This window comes from Channa argus, chromosome 15, assembly GCF_033026475.1.
Source record: "Channa argus isolate prfri chromosome 15, Channa argus male v1.0, whole genome shotgun sequence".
In the NCBI taxonomy this organism is placed as follows: domain Eukaryota; kingdom Metazoa; phylum Chordata; class Actinopteri; order Anabantiformes; family Channidae; genus Channa; species Channa argus.
This window is the reverse complement of record NC_090211.1, coordinates 706,214-727,556: the sequence shown is the minus strand read 5'-3', so window position 1 is coordinate 727,556 and position 21,343 is coordinate 706,214. Positions and strand designations below refer to the sequence as shown.

The following is a 21,343-nucleotide window of genomic DNA, read 5'->3' as shown; positions in this document are numbered from 1 at the left end:
TTGAATCTACAATATTGTACTTTTTAATCTATTGTCTGTCACTTAGGGTAGTGCTAACATGAAACTTGGAATCAGTCATTTCTATTCTACCCAGCCCTCCCTGTCCCTGCTCTGATAAAGCTTCAATCTGCTGCACTCTGCACAGCCCTTATAGTTATTTCATTTCAAGTATTTATTTTAAGTCTTTAGAACTAAATTAACATCCCAGATAGTATCATTGCATCCTTGTACATTTACGTTTATAGTTATGAAAATACAACAAATAAGAACGCTACTAAACATACTACCTTTGGTTGCCATCAGATTGACATAAATTATTGCTCTTCTCTGATTGCTTAAAATGGGCGAGTCTCAAAATACTTAGAATATCTCTGCTGCCAGTGCTACAATAAGCCTGTATCACAGGAGGCTTCCACCACACTTCTCCACAGTACAATAAGCGTTGGAGCTTTTTTCTAATAAGAAAGTGAACATTTTGCTGGAACTCTGAGTAAACTCAAAGAATCCCTGTTAAAGTGCTTAGGAGATAGAGAAAAGATCTTACCTGGTAAATGTAGCCATTGTCCGTAACAGATGGCCGGTTGGAGGTAGCACTATGAGAATCCATTGCTAGTTTCAGTATCTCATCACAACCTAGCAGAAAAATTAAGGAAAGAACGTTTAGTAAACTTTAGTAATTTAACAGAAATGTTTGACATTAGTTGGAATTAGATAATGAATAAAAAAAGTAAGTTTGAATTGGGCCCTTTTTATATACCTTCCTTACTTTCTCCATGTTTCTGTTGCATCCCTCTCTCTTTTCAGTTTTAGTTCATCATCATTTTGAAGGGGTCAGATAATTGAGCTTAACAAAACTCTAGGTACAGTGGAAGGTTACGCACTCATCACTCACTCTCTAAATATGAATCTGTAATTTGACAGAACTATCTTTGATTAAGATGCATACGTTTCCTCTGATGGAGTGGTTAGTGCTGCCACCTCAAAAGGTAGAAGGTCCCTGGTTCAAATCCCTGGCTGGCTGCAGCCTTTCTGTGTGGAGTTTGCATGATCTCCCTGTGCTGGTCCTAAGAGAGTCTGGTGACCTGCCCCACCCAATGGCAGCTGGGACAGGCTCCAGCCATCCCGTGACCCTGAACAGGATAAGCAGAAACAAACAATGGATGGATGTTTCCTCTAAACCCATACACTCTCTGCTCCATGACAGGGGTCCCTGTAAAAGAGTCTGCTAGTTAAGCACTAAAGATGCATTGTTCCATTACAAGCAGTCCTACAATTTGTAGACTAACAGCAGGCTCAGTTCAGAGTTCGAGAGGTGGAACAGCATAGAAAGTTGCTGTGGTTATTATTTTTTTATGAATATTAGTGAAACAAGCAAAAAATCAGCACAGACAATCTTTCATTTAGCAGTGGTGGTGGTAAAACTGCAATTTATGTTTCTACAAAATGTATATTGCAGACCTGGAGAAACATATCAACCCAAAAAAGGTCAGAATTATATGTCTCTAAGTGTGTCCCTGAAATGGACTGTTGACCTTTCCGGGGTGTACCCTCCACCTTATGCCCAATAACAGCTAGGACAGGGTCCAGCCCCTGCATGCCTAAACACGATAAAGGGTAAAAACAAAATGGATGAATGGATAGGCTATGGATGGGATCAAGGTGGTTTTATCAGCTAAAGTTTCAGTATTATTGGCACATATTATTTCTTACCTTTGATAGCAAACACTCCATGGCAAAAGTCTTTAAAGTTGATTTTCCCATGAGCATTAGGATCCAGATACCTGGTCAACTTCTTCACCTGCAAGAGACAAAAAGTATTTCATATTATATTTACAGTCCACTTTAATAGGATAGTTTGTTTGAAATATGTAGGAATTACATTTTTATAACATCGTACCCCTACTTTAGAGTTATGTTTTATTCCTTTATTGGCTGATTTACAAATAATCAAATAAAGTGTCTGGAGTTAATTTAAAAAATGTTCTAAATATTATAAAACACCAGTGTGACCAAATTTGCTATTTGGTACATTCTTCAAAAACAAAACACACTCGTGAGCACAGGAAAATCAAAAGGTCCAGAGCACAACTAATAACAACTGTGGTTTATAAGGGAGAGCTCTTGAACTCATAAAGAAAACTTCAGCAACATCATTAAGGAGATCTGTTATGTAAAAGCCTGTAGAGTTCTGAAACAACATCTAATGGACAGATGAGAAAAAGATCAAAAGAAGAAGAGCTGCTCATAATGTGAACCATCCAGTACCAATGTATCAGTGATGCATGGTGGAGTCAGTGTAATGGTGTGGGCATGTTTAGCGCCCAACGGAGCTGGTTTCCTTGTTTTTAAATCGATGATATTACTGCTGAAAGTGTTATGTAACTGAAGGCAAAACTGAAGACAAAACTCGCAAAAGCAGCAACAAGCTTGTATGAAGACAGATGCAAAGAAGACCTAGGAGAAGATCAACAGGGAAAAACCTAACATCTGCAGATTTCTATCAGTTTACAATTTTATTTAAGTTAAATTAGATTGTCAAAATATGTTTGAGCTATTAAAATTTGGTGTCAAAGAATGGAAATGGTTTCAATCCAATATGTTTAAAAAAACATTTTTTGGGGGGAAAATATTGATTCACTTTAAATCTGATGACAGTAACCTATTTCAAAAACGCATGTTTACCACTGTTTAAAATTACATCTTTTTTTAAACAATACTCTGTAGCCTATTCATTTCTGCCTATGTTTACATTTTACACGGTGACCAAGCTTTTTGGGGAAATGGGGCTGTTTAGCTTCATTGATTGCTCTTGTGGTGCAACACAGAGCCTAAATGATGACTGTGTCACAGGCAAATACACTGATGGGCCATTAAAACATTAGTGGTCTTAATAATGAGTCAGCATGGCCATTCTGAGCAGTCTGCAGTCACACAACCCCATTCAAAGCAAAATGTGATATATTATGTGTAGTGTGGTAAAGGTGGAGCTTTTTTTAAACGCTTTATGTCCTGATTGGTTATTAACACATAATGATACCTCAGCATTTCTTAGTTTTAGTTAGTCTAAAGTCTAAAGACTTAAAATAAATACTTGAAATGAAATAACTAACTAAGGGTTGTGAAGAGTGCAGCAGATTGTAAAGAGCAAAATAAAACTTTAGCATTTCCATAGTATTTTTATAAAAAACATAATTCTTTTACATTAAAAAGGCTTTTACCTAAAAAAAAAGAAAAAGAAAAAAAAAGAAAGAAAAAAGAAACAGAATTGAGTTTGAAATATCTTATTAAAATACAACCAGGTTATAAATTAACCTTTAATATGCAACTTTAACTGTATTACTAAAATTATAATGCATGCTTGGAGCTGCAGAGGAGATTTAATTCAATATGCAAAACACATAATGTAAGGCTGAAAGAAAGGATTTAAATGATGCTTTCAAACAGGAAAACCTATGTTTTCCCAATCCGAAAAATAGTGAACAAATACAGAGAAAAACATTTGGACAGAATAAAATCCATAGTATTTTCATTTAACAAACATTGCATTTGTACTGTAATAGTCTCTATTGTGTGTTTGTGGATGTGCACTATAGAGTAAGGAACAATGATTTTGTATTGTATGTTGACATGCTGCAGGAAGCTACAATCCTTGTGAAGCTGTTGTTACCATGGTGACAAAGACCACATGACGAGAGGAGGCTATGCAAGGGGAGAAGGAAGCAGCTTCCTCTTAGTACGGCAGAGTTACTTTTAGTGATGTGTTCCTAGTGCTCAACCGCCATGACAGTTTCAGGAAAAGAAATCCATCCTCACTGTTGGATGCCAACAGTGGCATCTAGAATGTGCCTCATCGATTACTGATTCCCATTGCTTCACTGTGTTCAGTTACTGTCTCGACAAATTGACAACAAATAATGTCCTTTATCATCAAAAGTAACAAAAATGGTCAAGGAGTGTATCGATGTTATGGTAAAATAAAATAAAAATATTAGTGTCCACATTTAAAGCTTGAAAAGTGGCAGCAGGTGTGTTTCATTTGGCTTGCACTTTAAATGTGCAAGTAGGTAGATTTCCAAAGACAGTCTTAAGCAGTTTGCAAAGACCAACGAAAAAAATGGGATCCGAAAAAAAGCTTCAAACAGACATCACATAGAATTAGTAAACATTAATAAAAGGTGAAGAGGGGTATAGATAGATTTCAAAGCAGTTAGGGATGCCACTAACAACTTTCAAACCATTATTCAGAAATGGAATAAATGTGACACACTAAGACTCTTTCAAGGAGTGGACAACTAAGAAAAATAACTGAAAGAAGTATTAGCAAATTTGTTCCAGAGCTAGATAAAAATCTAAAATTTACAGCAGTTGACCTGACAAGGTCATTAGAGGCAACTTGAGTAACAGTACACATCTCCACATTGAAGTATAGTCTGCACAAGTCTTGGAAAACAAACAAAAAAAAAACCCCAGAGAGAAACGTGGTGGAGGGTCAGAAATGTTTTGGTGATTTATGTCTGCGTCAGGCACTAGAGTTCTGCATAAAGTGGAAGGAAGAATGAACACAGCCCAAAAAATTTTTTAAAGGAAAGCCTCCTACCATTAGTCAAGAGACACAGTGGGTCCTTCAACAAGGTAATAATCCAAAGGACAAAGCAAAGCCCATCAGAAATGGTTTAAAAAAAGATAAAGTGAATCCTTTACCAAGGCCTTTTTAGTCTCCAAACTTAAATAATTTTGAAAGCCTGTGAATGACATTTGAAAAAGTCTATATACAGAGGACAACCAAGCAATCTGAAATACATGGAAGAATTATGCGACAAATACTGGACTAAATTAGACCTCAAAGGACTAAAACACTACTGACAGAGTACCCAAAGACATTGGAAAAAGTTATAAAAGCAAAGGGAGAACATACAAAGTAGTAGAGAACATTTAATAAAGGGGATTCAATCTGGCCACAGTCTCCTGCTAGTTTCAAGTTCAGTACCATGGAAAGTGCTCTGGCACAACTGGCAGGGTGCTGTCCGTGGTACTAAGAACAGCATTAGCTGCTGCACCTTTCTTGTACCCTGAGCCCCGAAATGGCACATTGGATACACAACTGAGATGTAGCGTTCCTAGTGTTGAAGGAAAAGTTTAGGATTTTTCAATGTGATCTTAATAGAGACTTAAGTGATTATGCATATGATGAATATGGAACAGGCTGTTGGTTATTGAGGTTTCATGCTTATCAGAATGTCCATGAATATTTACATTCGGAGTCCACCTGAGACTCAGGAAATGTTAGCAGTCCATAGGCCATTCAAATTAAATCTAACAAAGTTATAGCGTTTCAAAAAGCCACTACATAATATGCCTTTATGCAACGCAGGAGAAAAGTGAGAAAATAATGAGGAGTAAAATTTCTCTAAAAAAAAAATTCCATCCAACATTGATAAATTCAGAATCACTGTACCCTATTGTAACATGGGTGTCATACGAGTCTCAGGTGAACAAACCATGACCCATATATCTTACAATGTAGTGGTGTTCCATATGGAAACATTCCTACACTGTGAAAAGCGGGTAAATTTGGTATGATAAAGGTTTCAAATAAAACATTCTGAGACAAACTCTTTGACTGAATTATTCCTAACTTACAGTAAACAGCCAAATTATGTGCAAGTATAATATACCTAAACTTTTACATGATACAAAATTGTACTATCTTACATAACTTTTATTTTATTTTTTACAACAAGTGAAGTCTGTGTATATATATATATATATATATATATATATATATATATATATATATATATATATATATATATATATATATATATATATATATATATATATATATATATAGCTCATCTCTAGCTTCATCTTTTTAAAGTAAGGCGGAACTGTTAAATACTGTGTGTGCATAACAGCATTCTATAGCTGCCAAGCACTCATTTGGTTTTATTTTTTTATTGTTTTATTTGTCTGCATGCTGATTTGCCTTTTTTTACACAGGATGCCCTTCCTGACGCAACCTTCCCCAATTTCTACCGGGCTTGGACCGGCACTGCACAGCTGGGGATAGCAATGGGCTGTTGGAGGTACAGTGTCTTGCCCAGAGACAGTTTGACATATGTTGCTTTTAATAATGAACTTTAATAATGAGGGTAATGAGTTTAAGAACTATGCTGTAGCATACCAAGTCATATCATGTTCTTATAATCCATCAATGAAAAACAGTGTACTTTCAAATAAAAACACCAACTTGATAAGTTTCTGATACTGACCACACACACACCTGTTTACCATTGCTGGCAGCCATTTTGAACCTGACACACACTGGCACACTGTTGTTTGAGTTAGTAAAAATTTACTTGTATTTGGAATAATTAATTTGGTTCATTTTCTGTGTAATCTAGACTTTTTGGTGGATTTGTTTTTTCCCTGGGACCTTAGGCTACACATGTGAAGACCGTAAACACGGTTTGTTTTGGCAAATGGATAAAAATTTGGAGAAAACTTGGTTTTTTTTTTCTTTTGATTCCTGGTCCCCTCTTCAGCCAACACAACCGAATAGACCACGTATGGACATCAATTACTTCCTTGTACAGGCCTCAATTTATACAACTCTTTAGATAAGAAGAGTATTGATTGAAGCATCATAGGTAGAAAGTGACCGGTCCTCGCGGGGTTTTAAATTCCATAAACGCACACGACAATACCCTCCAATGAATAGAGAGACAACGTGAACTGGGAAGAAGCAAAATGCCAGAACTTTAGGAGGCATCTGTTATTAGAGATATTTGTCCTCCAGCATCGCACCACTAGCTTACGTCATTGAGTAAATGCTAGCGTTAGTTAGTTATGCTAACACCTCTAAGCGCACCTGTGACATTTAACGTTACAGTGGGACAGACTATCTGTTGTTGTCAAGACCTTACGGAATGAATGTGAATGTAAAAAAACCGAAAGCACAGAATAAAAATTAACTGTCTAACATTAAAATTACCCAGTCCTTTAGCTAACGTTAGAGCTTCTCACCTCGTCTCCTTGACCGAACTGAAGACCAAGGTCCACCAAATGCTCCACCCGGATGAAACCGTCAGCATCCTCGTCACAGACGTCGAAAACCTCTTTGAGCCTCCTCAAAAACTGTAAGAGCTGTGCTTGGTCGGGGAAAAACTGCTTTTCCATTGCAGAGCTTGATTCGTCGGCGGGAGTCCTATTTTTCCAAGTAACTGTATTCCAAATGACTGTCGGAGAATCGGAATGACGGTCGCCATCATCATTCATTTTCAACTCCCTTCAAACCCACTGGTGCTCAGCACTGCTGTGACGTAAGCTGCATCGGTCGCAGAGGAGGCGGCGGAAGTTACGGAAAAACGCGATGGTTTACGATGTTGGACACGAGACCGTGCGTCACAGGCCACCCGCTAATTATCTGCATCCCGGTGTGATGCCACACTAACTAAAATTGTACATTAATATGAGGCATATATTTACTTCGAATTCTCCGTCAGATGCTTTGTTAAAACTTTCCATTTCAGAAAATAAACGAATAAGTTAAAAAAAAATACTGCAATGCAAATAATCCAAATTGTTTTTAAATATAGTATATAAACAGTAGCTATAGTAGAAATTGGTTTGGTATAATAGATAGATTAAGGTGAACAGAGCAGCTTTGTAGCTCAAGTCAACGAGTGAAATTGTTTAATGTTTTCTATTAACGTTAGTGCTACTGTCACAATACATTTTAATATTAACACTGTTCAGTGGATTTCCTCTGCATGGTTACAAGTAAACAATAAAAAGTATCAACTTTGAGTACATATTACTTTAGTCATTTTAATGATATATTTCTTTATCAACATCCAACTACTATAGTTTGCTATAATTGTAAATTGTTGATGTATGCAAAAACAATAGTTAGTTAGTATGCTGCATATTTGGGACGCAGCAATTGACTTTAATTGTATGTAGTAAGCTAAATAATACGTTAAGTAGATGTTCTAACTTTGACACAAGTGTTCATCAGGTCATACTTTCGACGTAGGCATCATTACCAGCGGTGGTCAATTATGATTTAAGCAGGTTCGAATGGAGAACATGTCCTCATGTACAAGTCTGCAGCATCATCATGTTGAAGTTGCATTATAATTTAGTTGTACATTACAATTAATTTATATTGAAGAAGCACCGTCATCGGCATCTGCAGTGAAGACGACTCAAATCAAACTCAAAAAGCTATATTTCAATGCTATTTTAAAACCCTTTTTTCTGTGAAACTCTAGAGTGTAGTTGACTTCAAGATCTCTTTTTTCTGTAGCCCTGTGCTTAATTTAGTGGTTAATTTTGTCCATTGTTACGTATTACATTTTAAATTTTACCCACTGGAACAGTCTCAGAGCAGATGACTGAGTGGGAGACATAAACATTAAAGGTTTTCCGTGACAACCTCTCGCCATTTAGCCATGACAGACTGACAGACTGACTTACAGTTTCTCCACTTTTCATTCACGTTTCTTTTGTCCATGTCGGTTTTTACTCGGAATGCAGTTTTTCCGCACCTCTACTCAGTGAGACGCGCCTTACTCGGCCTGTGATTGGCTCAAATTGTCACCTTGACTAATCTCACTCCTCATGACTAAAGCGATAACAGGTACAATGTCCCCGAGTAGCGTTGTATTAACAATGTCAGAAGAGTTTCCGGTCGAAATGTAATCTCCGCCAAAACTGAACAAGTCTCTATGTGTGGTTCCAGCTCTGGATCCGGACAGGATATAGTCTGGGTCCGGACCAGGACCGCACATGGCCTATTAGTTACCGCCGATATAGACTCCATCTTTAAACCCTTTTTCTATATTTACTGACAGAAATAAGCATCTATTAAAAAAACAAATCTTCCACACTGGAATTATACAACAGGTGTTATCCCTAATGTGAAAGCAGACAATACAGGGTTTTATTAGAAAGCGGTATTTACAAGACTGGTATTCACAGTTACATTTCTGTACAAAACATAAAACTATTATGTCCCAGACCTGGAAACAGCGACCTATTTTAACTACATATTAAAGCAACGTAGAAAAATAAAAAGCATGACATCTAACCCAATTCTAAAATTAACAGTTATAAAAACTTTCAATATCCACCCCAGTACTTTGCTATGCTCTTCAGTACAAAGTGATGATTATTGAACACCCATAATCGTTTCTTAGCACCCAGAAGATTTGTGAAAAAGTAACCTGGGCACTGAAAAACAAATTGAAGGACCTTAAGAAAAAGCTAATTAGAGAAAAACAAATTTATCAACCAGGCAAATTCAAAGTTAGATTTAGATGATTAATCTTGGCTCCAGCAGGGAATCCCACCTTTCTGTTACCTGTGGGAGGGAAGTAAAAACACTGATGATTACGTAATATCACTGTGGTTCTTTCTTCTGTTTGGATAAGTAATAAAACAAAGACTTTCACTTTCTCAAAAGGGCTTTTAAATTAGAAGATAGGGATTAAAAAATAAATAAAAAAGTGAAATTTCTCTTCTTTGGTTTTTAAACCTAACGTACATGTTCAGATTGTTTCACATTACTCTTCAAACAATACTAATGTACCCACAATGGCCTTGAAAGTTTAAATGAGGGTTATATAAACTTCAGCATGGCTACTACACAACTTTTAAAAACAGTCGTGTTGAGCCGAGTTTCTTACAGTGTGATTGTCTTCTAAATGAAAAGCTTCCTTTTCTCACTCACATATGGGCAGATCAACACTGTTTTAGGGCAGACTTACAAATCCTGAACCTATGTTTAAGATTAATGTTACAAAATTCCTGGCACACCCTTGTAGGACTCCCAAATATATAACGCTGTAGCTTTAGCACCAATTTAGTTTGCATAGCTCTATTTCATAACAAAATCATCTCTAGGAACTTAATATTTAATGGTGATGAACAACAAAGTTTGACAACTTAGGCTGTACACACACAGAGATTGTTCAGCTTTACCCCCTGATCAAGATCTAACAGCATAGTCAAAAGTCACATTATATTTCCGGCTTATTATTGTCCCACCTAGTGGCCAGAAATAATTACGATTCCTTATTTTGCTGTGGAATCCTGAATGTATAAGAATGTATACCATTTTAAGAATTTCTGTGTTGAAGCTTACAAAGAAAGTAGTAATTAAACACTAAGGCCTACCCAAGCCTCTCTGGACACAGCATACTCCACTGTCTCTGAGCCATCTGGGTTCTGATACACCAGGTCAAACTTCCCAGGCTCTGCAGGAGCTGGGGGAAGAGCAGAAAGTTAGGAATAAAGACATATGTGATCCACTGAAAAACACTGTTTTGTTTTGTGTCCTTTCGGCTTATCCCGTGAGTTCAGGGTCGCCACAGTGGATCATTGTCCGCATGTTGATTTGGCACAGTTTTTACGCCAGATGCCCTTCCTGACGCAACCCTCCCCAATTTCTATCAGTGTCAGACACTTCAACATATAGCCACGGCCGTAGTACAATGTAAAATAAAGGATCATTTTAATTTTCTACCATATTCATATTTTCCATATTCACCATGATAAAATCACAACCAAATCTTCTCTACTCAAGTTTGGTTAGTTTACAGCCTGGATTACCTTGTTCATTGTTGCCATAGACCTCCGACATGTGTCAGCCAGACACACTGATCGGCATGTTTCTTTATTCCAAAAATCAAGACCCTTAAAAATATTGTCCAACTGAGCAGAGTCTCTGTAATTCCCTCTTAAATGCTGCGCATGTGCAGTTGACCAGCTGCAAGTCAAGTCAAGTGGCTTTTATTGTCATTTCTACTATACACAGTGGTACACAGTACACAGTAGAAACGAGATAACGTTCCTCCAAGAACCAAGGTGCTACAAACAACACAAGCTATAATAAAGTGCATCGAGTGCAACCAAGTGCAAACAGTGCAGACGAAAAAAACAGTACAGACGGACAGTGTAGACAGACAACACAAGTAACACAGGACAGGACACAAGACACAAGACCCAAGACAGTGCCGACCAGTAAACCTACTGTATACTATTTTACAGTACAGTACAGTTCAGTTAAGTGTGCTAGGGGTGTTAAAAAAAAGAGCAGCATGTAAACGGTATAGTGCATTTAAATGTCCAGCATGTAAAAAAAGTGCAATTGCATTGGAATGTGCAAAAAAAAAAAACAGCAGGTAAACAGTGTAGTGCAGTAAATGTAGAATGATAAAAGTAAATAAATAATAAATAAGTGGTGGTGGAATGAGATGAGTAGTGAGTGATGAGAATGTGCTGAGTTCGGTTTGCAGTGTGTTTAAGTTCTATTTCAGTTCTGTGTGTTGAGGAGCCTGATGGCTTGCGGGAAAAAACTGTTGCATAGTCTGGATGTGGTGGCCCGAATGCTTCGGAACCTCTTTCCTGATGGCAGGAGTGTGAAGAGTGTGTGTGATGGGTGTGTGGGGTCGTCCACAATGCTGTTGGCTTTGCGGATGCAGCGTGTGGTGTAAATGTGCATAATAGAGGGCAGAGAGACTCCGATGATCTTCTCAGCTGTCCTCACTATCCTCTGTAGGGTCTTGCGATCCGCGACGGTGCAGTTCCCAAACCAGGCAGTGATGCAGCTGCTCAGGATGCTCTCAATGGTCCCTCTGTAGAACATGGTCAGGATGGGGGGAGGGAGATGGGCTTTCCTCAGCCTTCTCAGGAAGTAGAGACGCTGCTGGGCCTTCTTGGTGATGGAGCTAGTGTTGACTGACCAGGTGAGGTTGTCCACCAGATGAACACCAAGGAATTTGGTGCTCTTGACTATCTCCACTGAGGATCCATCCATGATCAATGGAGAATGGTCACCCTGTGCTCTCCTGAAGTCCACAACCATCTCTTTAGTTTTGTCAACGTTCAGAGACAGGTTGTTTGCTCCACACCAGGCTGTTAATCGTTGCAATGCAAGGTGCTGATTTGGAGCATGTGGGGCGATGTTTTTTGAAAATTTTAGGGTCTTGGTTTAAAGAAATTTCAGTGGAGGGGTTTGTCTGGCTGGAGGTCACAGAGCACAGACAGATAATATAATTCAGGCTGCTGTTACACCCTGGCTGCTACACATATAGAGACACCCCTCATCCCAGCACCTACAAAATCACCAGAACAAACAAATTCCAGCCCTTGCAATTTACTGCACTTTTTTTTTTCTTTAAATCGGGAATACAAATTACTTCAAGGTGGGTCCAGCAAAAGAACAAACAAAACTAAACTACCTGGCTAAACTAGCTAAACTAGTTGCCCTATGGTTACCTAGGCAAAAATAACAAAACATACAATTAACTTAGCTAAACTCCTTACGAATAAACAGGAGAAAATTAGATTTTAAACAAAAAGCTAACCCAACCCTTACAGAATAGTTCCTGTATGTTGAGGCTACAAGTAAAACGTCATTTGCAACACATTTAACTGTGGTGTCTGGTGGACTGGCAGCGAGAGATAGAAGCGTCCAGGGTTGGACTGGGAGACACTGCATTTTAAACCCTCTGACAGAAAAGGCTTTAAACAACATCCAACATACCTGCCAGCAATCAATACATTCACCTGTTCGCCTTGTCACAACACAACATACATCACACGCATAAACACACATATGGAGAGAGAGCAAAAAAAAAAAAAGTCCACAGGTTCCAGTGCACAAAAAAATAGATAGACTTCAATATTATTTCAATATTTCAATATAAGATCAATATTACAGGGTTACCATTTGTCATAAAATCCAAACAAAATGAAGAGGAATGGAAATGTTAAATAACACTGGGAAATGATCAGAAATAAAGAAATCATTCTTGCCCTTCATAGCAAGAGAGAGTTCCTGTGTATGTCCATGTATATGAGAAGGACTAGACAAGGATTGAATAAGATCAAATGAATCCAATAAAAGTTAAAAAAGCAAACTCATTTATTCTATATTCAAAGGTAAGATAATTCCCACTGGAAACTGGTTTACAACTAAAACCCATTTTTAAAAACCACTACCAAGCCTCCACCACAGCCAGTAGAACAGGGAGCATGAAGAACAGAACATCCAGGAGAAAGCAACTCAGAGAAAATACTATCATCGCCGGGTTTCAAGCATGTCTCCGTCAACAGAAGACAATCCAACTCCAGAGATTAAAAAAAAAAGAACAAAAAAGTAAGAAAGAAAACACTTATTCCCAATAGGCCTGGATTCCTCAAGACTATTTTTCCTGTGTTGGGAAAATGTCCCTGCAGTTTAAGACTTAAATAAATTAATATGCAAGTTGATATATGGGATGAATTCTTCCCTACCTTGAGAAACATGGAGTAGTTCCAGCTCAATCTGTTTGGTAGTTGGGTCAAAGCTCAGAAGCTTTCCCTCCTACAAATTAAAGCTACATGGTTAGAGGTGTGATGCCATTAAGGATGAACAGTAAAGACTAACTTGAAACGATCTTTTCTAAGATTTTTTCCAGCAAGTCTGTATCAACAATCATTTTACATTACTGATTACACTCACCTTATATTCTGATACCTCTGGTGTATAGTTCTCAGTTAGCTCCAGCAGCTGTGAACACACATAGGAAATAAAGCTTACAATTAGACACAAGGAGGTTTTTTGCTATAACATAATATTGTGCACTAAATTAAGTGATGAAACCGGTCCACTGGTTAACATAGAGGGTTGTTCAAAATAATAGCAGTACAATGTGACTAACCAGAATAATCCAGGTTTTTAGTATATTTTTTATTGCTACATGGCAAACAACTTACCAGTAGGTGCAGTAGATTCTCAGAAAACAAACAAGACCCAGCAGCTCTTAAGTCTGTGCAATTGGGCAATTAGTTAAAAGGGGTGTGTTCAAAAAAATAGCAGTGTCTGCTGTTGACTGTACAAACTCAAAACTATTTTGTACAAAGGTTTTTGTTTCTAGGATTTAGCATCATGTGAAACTAAACTAATATTTAGTTGTATGACCACAGTTTTTTAAACCTGCTTCACACATCTGTGTGGCATGGAGTCAACCAACTTGTGGCACCTCTCAGCTGTTATTTCACTCCATGATTATTTAACAACATTCCACAATTCATTTACATTTCTTGGTTTTGCTTCAGAAACAGCATTTTTGATATCACCCCACAAGTTCTCGATTGGATTAAGGTCCAGGGATTAAGGTCCAGGGATTGGGCTGGTCACTCCATAACATTCATTTTGTTGGTTTGGAACCAAGACTTTGCTCGTTTACTAGTGTGTTTGGGGTCATTGTCTTGTTGAAACAACCATTTCAGGACATGTCCTCTTCAGCATAAGGCAACATGACCTCTTCAAGTATTTTGACATATGCAAACTGATCCATGATCCCTGGTATGTGATGAATAGGCCCAACACCATAGTAGGAGAAACATGCCCATATCATGATGCTTCCACCACCGTGCTTCACTGTCTTTACTGTGTACTGTGGCTTGAATTCAGAGTTTGGGGGTCGTCTCACAAACTGTCTGTGGCCCTTGGACCCAAAAACAACAATTTTACTCTCATCAGTCCACAAAACGTTCCTCCATTTCTCTTTAGGCCAGTTGATGTGTTCTTTGGCAGATTGTAACCTCTTCTGCACATGGCTTCTTTTTAACAGAGGGACTTTGTGGGGGATTCTTGAAGATAGATTAGCTTCACACAGACGTCTTCTAACTGTCACAGTACTTACAGGTAACTCCAGACTCTTTGATCATCCTGGAGCTGATCATTGGCTGAGCCTTTGCCATTCTGGTTATTCTTCCATCCATTTTGATGGTTGTCTTCTCTTCCACGTCTCTCTGGTTTTGCTCTCCATTTTAAGGCATTGGAGATCATTTTAGCTGAACAGCCTTTCATTTTTTGCACCTCTTTATAGGTTTTCCCCTCTCCAGTCAACTTTTTAATCAAAGTACGCTGTTCTGCTGGACAATGTCTTGAACGACCCATTTCCCTCAGGCTTTCAAATGCATGTTCAACAAGTGAACATCCTTCATCCTTAAATAGGGGGCCACCTGATTAACACCTGTTTTTTCCCAAAATTGATGACCTCAGTGATTGAAGGCCACACTGCTATTTTTTTGAACACACCCCTTTTAACTAATTGACCAATTGCACAGCCTTAAGAGCTGCACATCATGAATGCTGGGTCTTGTTTGTTTTCTGAGAATCTACTGCACCTACTGGTAACTTGTTTGCCACGTAGCAATAAAAAAATATACTAAAAACCTGGATTATTCTAGTTAGTCACATTGTACTGCTATTATTTTAAACAACCCTGTAAATATTATAACTATAATGCCACCAGAGAGCTCACACATGTGCATGTGACTAGCTACGGTACAATGCTTATTCAGAGAATGTTGGACAACGTTTTCTCAAAAACATTTTGTCAACCACATGTTTAAAAATGAATAAATATGTTCCATCCAGTGAAGTAGTGAGTCTGGCTGGTGCTTTTGGACAACAACAGAGGTCTATCAAAGACAAACAATCTATTCCAGGGTGCTGACTGACAAGCCTCGCAACTTGAACAGAGGATCCATGGTTGGTTTTAAAATCTGTGTGGTGATGTTGTGGACAATATGAACACACACTTTAGGAAAGGACAGCAGTTCTGCTAGTGCTAGGATAAAGGACAAGACTCAGAATCGGTCCTTGCTGTTCTGCCAAGCTCTCTCCCCCTGGTCTAATACAGCTTCCCTTCATACTTTACTATCCACTACACTCTGCACAGCCCTACAGGTAGACATGTTGTTTTAAGATTACAAAAAATGAGAATGCTAAAATCTTACTAATCAAGCTGAATTCATGTCTAATTTGTCAGCAGTGCAAAAAGTTTTACTGTCCAGTACTGCACTGCTGCCAGTACTGTTCAGCGAGTTTGTCCCGGGAGGGTTTGACAGCACCTTTCCACATTAAAATAAATTAGAGAGCATTTTTGTATTTGAAAAATTATGCTTACCATAGCTGTAAGCTTTTACAATAATTGACAACACTCCAAAGCTACTAATCAAGCAGAAAGTGCTGCTTAATGCATTTAAATCATGCATAAATTTGAGAAAGTTTTCAAGCCTGTTTTCCATAATATGATATGTTATATATTATATTTTTAGGAAAAAAAAAAAACCAAAAAACTAAACAAAACCATACTTATTTTTAAGAAAGGCTCAACAAATATCCTGAGGTACTGGTAGTGACAGCAGGTTGGGAATCAGTCGCATCAACCTTGATGAAACATATATCTTACTTTGCAGGGGTTTTTTATACTAGGGCTGCTATGTCACGCTATCATTCTTGATATAGTACTGATAACACACAGTAGTGCTGTGACTTGCAGCACAAACGATGCAGCGTTACTGTGTGTGAATGACTGTCCACCGTCAGGCTCTTCTGTCTGACATACATGTACAGTTTCAGTATGGGGACTGTCTGTTCTGCCTGTTTACTGAACATCTCTCAGTTTGAAACTAGTCTTACCTTGAAGGCGATCTTCTGCCCCACCTGTGGAGGGGCAGCTAGCAGGGGCATAGAGCTGTAGTCTGGTTTGGGGGCACTTTCTGCACCATTCTATATTCAGAGACAAATGCAGGAGAGATTATTAATACGCATGTTTTAAGATTTTCTAAACCAAAAAGTGTGAGGAACAGATTAAATAATATATTTTTCTGCTCAAACGTTAAGCTACACAAGTTTGTCATTTTTCCAAAAGGTATTTCTTTGCTAACGTTAATAATGAAAACACAGAAACAGGTAAGCTAAGCAGGCAAACTGTTAGAATGAAATATCAGTCTGATCTTACTTTTTTCCTAAAACTGAAGCTCTACAACACAATGACTCCGTTTGTAAGTAGTCTGACTTATTGCCCACGTTTAATTAGTAAAAGTACCTTTTTTTTTAAATGATACATTTATCATTGTATGATAAATATACAACTTAGTATAATGCCAACATTTTTTAAGTTTGTATCTATATTTAATACCACAGAGAAAAAAAAAAGACATAAAGCCTTAAATTTTGGATCTTTATTATGGAGGACTATACCAAGGCTACACAAAGACCACTACTAGAGTTTGTATCATATTTTCTTATTGACGAAATAAAATGTCAGTAAAATGTTCAAAATCCAATATAAAAATAATCTTTTGCTTAAGAAAACTATTTTTCTTAAGCAATTGAGTGAAGCGAATTGCAGTTCGTCAGGTATGCGTATTGTTATCAATTGAAAATTAATAACAATGCTATAAAATGTATCACACTCACACTGCCATCATGATAGTAGCCCCCCCCCCCGTTAGAATGAAAGCAAGATTTCATTTTACCATATATGAGCAATATGTATATGTGCTAGATGATGATAATTTTTTGTTTGTGAAAAAGCATTTGAAGTTATATAATTATTGTTTGTCCTTTTTTTACTACTTTGCCTTTACGTGTTCCAAGTAGGAACCTTGGATATCTTGAATGCTGTTTTAAGTTCTTTTTTAGTTTAGTTTTTGGTTTCTTTAAATCATCCCAAGTCATGAATGGAAAAAGTGAGCTACATTATTTTGCCCCCCTCTAATGCCTCTAACGTCTGTGACCCAAAAACCATGATTAGTTCTCAACCTTGACTTTTGTGGTCAGTTTCAGACCTATTATTCTTAAATATACAGCCTGGGGAAGGATTTATATTATAGTGTTGTACACTGACTATACAACTTTCTAGTCTTGGAATCACAGACACATGCATACAGGTGATGACATGTGTAGACAAACCTTGAGGACCACAGACACGTTGGTCAGTGAATCAGTCTGGTAAGATGGCTTGTTAGCTCCACTATAGCTGAACTCAAAGCTGTTGCTGTAACCTCCTCCTTCTCTCTCCCCAGGACCACCATGCCAGTTTTTCCCCCTGCCGCAGCCTTTACCAAGCCACTGACTACCAACATCAGATCCTGCCTGCCGCTCTGTCAGTTGTTGCTTAACCGCTTGAAACTCTTCTCCGCTGTGCGCGTTACAAGGTTCCACAACATCTGGGGACGTGGCTGCGCTGGCAGCCTGTTTCTGTGTGCAGTTTGTGGGCTGCAGGACTGAGGGGGCCTCCTGACATTTTGAGATGTGTTTCGTTCTACATTTGGGAGAAGAGGAGGTTATAGGTTTGGTTTTTGATGGGGTTTTTGAGCTGCTACTGGAATCTGAAGAAGAGACGGTCTTCGTGTTTGCTTGTGTTGCTGACGGCTTCTTAGTGATTTTAACTGAGTGTTTGAGCCTAGTTGGGATATTTTTGGAAGATGTAGCTGGTTTGGGGATGACAGCAGCGCAATCTTCATCTATATTCTTCCTTTTCTTCTTTTTCTTCTTCTTCACATTCTCCTCTGCGATGTTCCCTTGTGACATCTTATTCTTCTTATCATCTGAAGCCTGCTTGGCACCTTCCTCTAGGCTTTCTCCTCTCTCGGTCAATTTTTTCCATTTTTTCTCCTTAAACTCTGATCTTTCTACGTGTCCTCCTAGGTCATCTTCTTCTGTGGGTCTCCGTCGCTTTTTGCAGTTTTTACTTAGTTTGTCTGGACAGCTGCTGTGCCCATTCACCTCCGTCAGACAGTGCACCTTCACCCTGGAAAGCAAACACATTATAATGATTATAACAGCATTTTCAGAAAATGTATTGTATGGTTTTGTCACTTTGCTCAGAGGCAGATGAGAAGATATTAATGTATCAGTTTGGAGCATCAGAATTTATTATTTGAAATAGAATCGGATAAATCTAAACACGAAAGACATTTTAAGCAGATGAAATCTCCAGAAAAAGTAGATCAAATCAGGTTTTATCAAGTGGTGTAGGAATTATTTCTATTGCTGCTGATGGCAAAGTTAAATCTTCCTGAGCCCCTCAGGGAATAAAGCGATGTCCTATTCAGAGAAGCCAGTTTTTACGCCGGACGCCCTTTCTGTTGCAACCCTCCCATTTTATCGGGGCTCAGGACCAGCACCACGAAGGCCCTTGATGGCTGGGCGAGCCTTCTGCATCCCATCCCAATGCTGTACCCATTGAGCCACCAGGCCCCCAAAAATGTCTCACTCTCTAAGTACATATTTATTTTAGATTTTATTGTTCCATTTCAGTACACGCATCACTACATTTTTCCAGAAACTTTGAGGAGGACATCATGAGTTTTATTGGGATAACTGCTTAATGCAAGCACGACACAATGTAAACTTCATAACCGTTTCCTGTGACAGTAACAGTGAACAGTGACTGATTACACACCAAGATCCAACACAACCATCCAACACTTAAGGGCTGTGAAGTTGCCGTAGCTCCGTGCTTGTCGTTGCCTTGGACCCCAGAAATGTCCAGGGGCCTGTTGGGGTTAGTTTGTGGACCACATACAACTACCACCACCGCCAAAGTGTAGCCCTGGGACATGTCTTGCCAGTCAACACGTACCTGACACTGTCGTTGTCCCGCACCACATAGATGCTCTCCGTGTGCGGCAGGTAGCAGTCATCTATGAAGAGGTTCAGGATGCTGCCGCGGCTGAACTCAAACTTATCTTTGATTATACTTTCCAGATCCGCCACCACGCGACATGTGTTCATGTCCACGAGCAGCCAGCACATACGGCTATCAATGACAGCGGGCGGCGGGTAGTCAAAGTACAAGCGCACGCGGATGAAGCTGTTGCTGTTACCGTTGCTGTAGGCAGCCATGACCACAATGCACAGGTCATGTTCCGCGGCCGGAAAAAAAGCGACGTAATTCCGATTTGGTTTTTCAAAATAAAGAACTAATAATAAATAAATACCACCACGCGCGTTAGCATACAAAAACTAAATTAAAAAAAAAAAACATATCTTGTGACACCCGGCAATAATAAATAACTTGACATTTGTCAAAGTTGAATAAAGCACAGAACAGAGTAAAGTATTATTATCTTTAATGTATGAAATGCTATTTAAGAGTTGTGAAATTGTTGACTGAATTGAAAGATCTATAGTTTGTTCCTCAAAAACAAAATGTTAATACAGGGCTCAGATAGGCTTTAAATTTAGTGGAGTAGCAATCATAGCTAATGTGTTTGGTTCCCTACTACTCATGAGTGTATTAATGTAAACGTTATACTGTATTTGATATTGCTGATTTTTAGTCTGATATTTTCAGAGTAAAGAGATTTTAAAATAGAAGCAGATTTTTATTTTTTTTTATTTGCAGGAAAAAATCTCGTTTAACCTGAAAGTGTTCTCTTTTAAGCCAACACATCAACACTGCCCTCTGTTGGTGTGGGGGTAAAACTCCCGTTTATTTATTAATAAAGGCTTTCAGCTTGTCCCTCCAGGGGTCGCCAAAGCGATTTGGCATGTGTTTTTTTTTTTACGCCTGTTGCTCTACCATTGAGCCACCACCACCCCCATATATCATACTTTTTTTAGTTTAACCATAGGAAGCAAGGTGAAAATAGGTAAAGTTGCCCTTTAAATTTGTCTCTCGAGTGTGTAGGCTACTAGTATGTCATGTTGAGAGGAACTTGAGTCACAGTAACTCCGATTTTTATTCGAATATAGCCTCCAGAAGTTTGCATTCTAGAAACACTATAAAGTATATGTGAATTCTATAAACTGCACCGGAGCGACTGTGGCGCAGGAAGGTAGAGCGGTTGTCCACCAATCTCACAGTTGTTGGTTCAATCCCCGGCTCCTCCGGTCACATGTCGAAGTGTCCTTGAGCAAGACACTGAACCCCAACTTAGTTGCTCCCGGTGATTGTTGGCCAGCTGCATAGCAGCTCCCCCATCGGTGTCTGAATGTGTGTGATTGTGAGTGTGATTGGGTAAATAAGAAGCAGTGTAAAGCGCTTTGAGTGCCAATAGGTAGAAAAGCGCTATATAAGTGCAGACCATTAGACCATTTACCACCTGGCACAATGTGAATTACCTGAGCAACCAACCAGGACAACTGCTCTGAGTAAGAGGCCCAGATAATGATCTGAGCCATGGAACAATCCAACCCCAGACTTTGCAATGGCATACAGAGAATCCCAATCCCATTTAAAATGTCCCTCTGTTAGTTTAAATCGTCACCTATTTATTTATCTGGCTCTTTTTGTATTTTGTGTGGCTCATATTTTCCCTTTTATTAAATCTAATAACTGTAATTGTACTTTTCGGAACCCTGACCTGCACAATACACAAAAAGTAAATCAAAGTCATTTAGCAGTGACATCAATCTCAGTTTTTGTTTTTTTACATATTCCGTTGACTTGTTCCACAGTGTAAACTCACTCCAGTGGTTCAGACAGAGCTTTAAATTAAAGTATCTGCATTACCAATTCACAGTGGAAAGACAAGTGATTTA

General features: G+C 38.5%; 2 protein-coding genes across 4 annotated transcripts in view; both read right to left on the bottom strand.

The window, feature by feature from the left end:
- The window catches only part of rab11fip4a (RAB11 family interacting protein 4 (class II) a), a 29,218-nt gene extending 21,884 nt beyond the window's left edge, over positions 1-7,334 (bottom strand). The window contains exons 1-3 of one of the 3 annotated variants that reach the window (XR_010910853.1): positions 7,027-7,334; positions 1,711-1,798; positions 545-633 (exon numbers count right to left, since the gene is read on the bottom strand). Coding sequence is in view for 2 of the 3 variants with exons in the window: in XM_067477834.1 (XP_067333935.1) it covers positions 545-633; positions 1,711-1,798; positions 7,027-7,278 (429 nt within the window). In the remaining variant the exon portion in view is untranslated. The other 2 variants (XM_067477834.1, XM_067477835.1) reach the window with 2 other exon arrangements.
- A 1,591-nt stretch (positions 7,335-8,925) lies between these two features.
- On the bottom strand, positions 8,926-19,725 carry coil (coilin p80). Its single transcript, XM_067478109.1, has 7 exons — positions 19,440-19,725; positions 17,765-18,605; positions 16,487-16,576; positions 13,514-13,561; positions 13,306-13,375; positions 10,183-10,271; positions 8,926-9,367 (listed from the first exon to the last, which is right to left on the bottom strand). Exons 1-7 carry the CDS (start codon positions 19,700-19,702, stop codon positions 9,320-9,322), a joined length of 1,449 nt encoding a protein of 482 aa, XP_067334210.1. The 5' UTR covers positions 19,703-19,725; the 3' UTR covers positions 8,926-9,319.
- Positions 19,726-21,343: the final 1,618 nt, after the last annotated feature.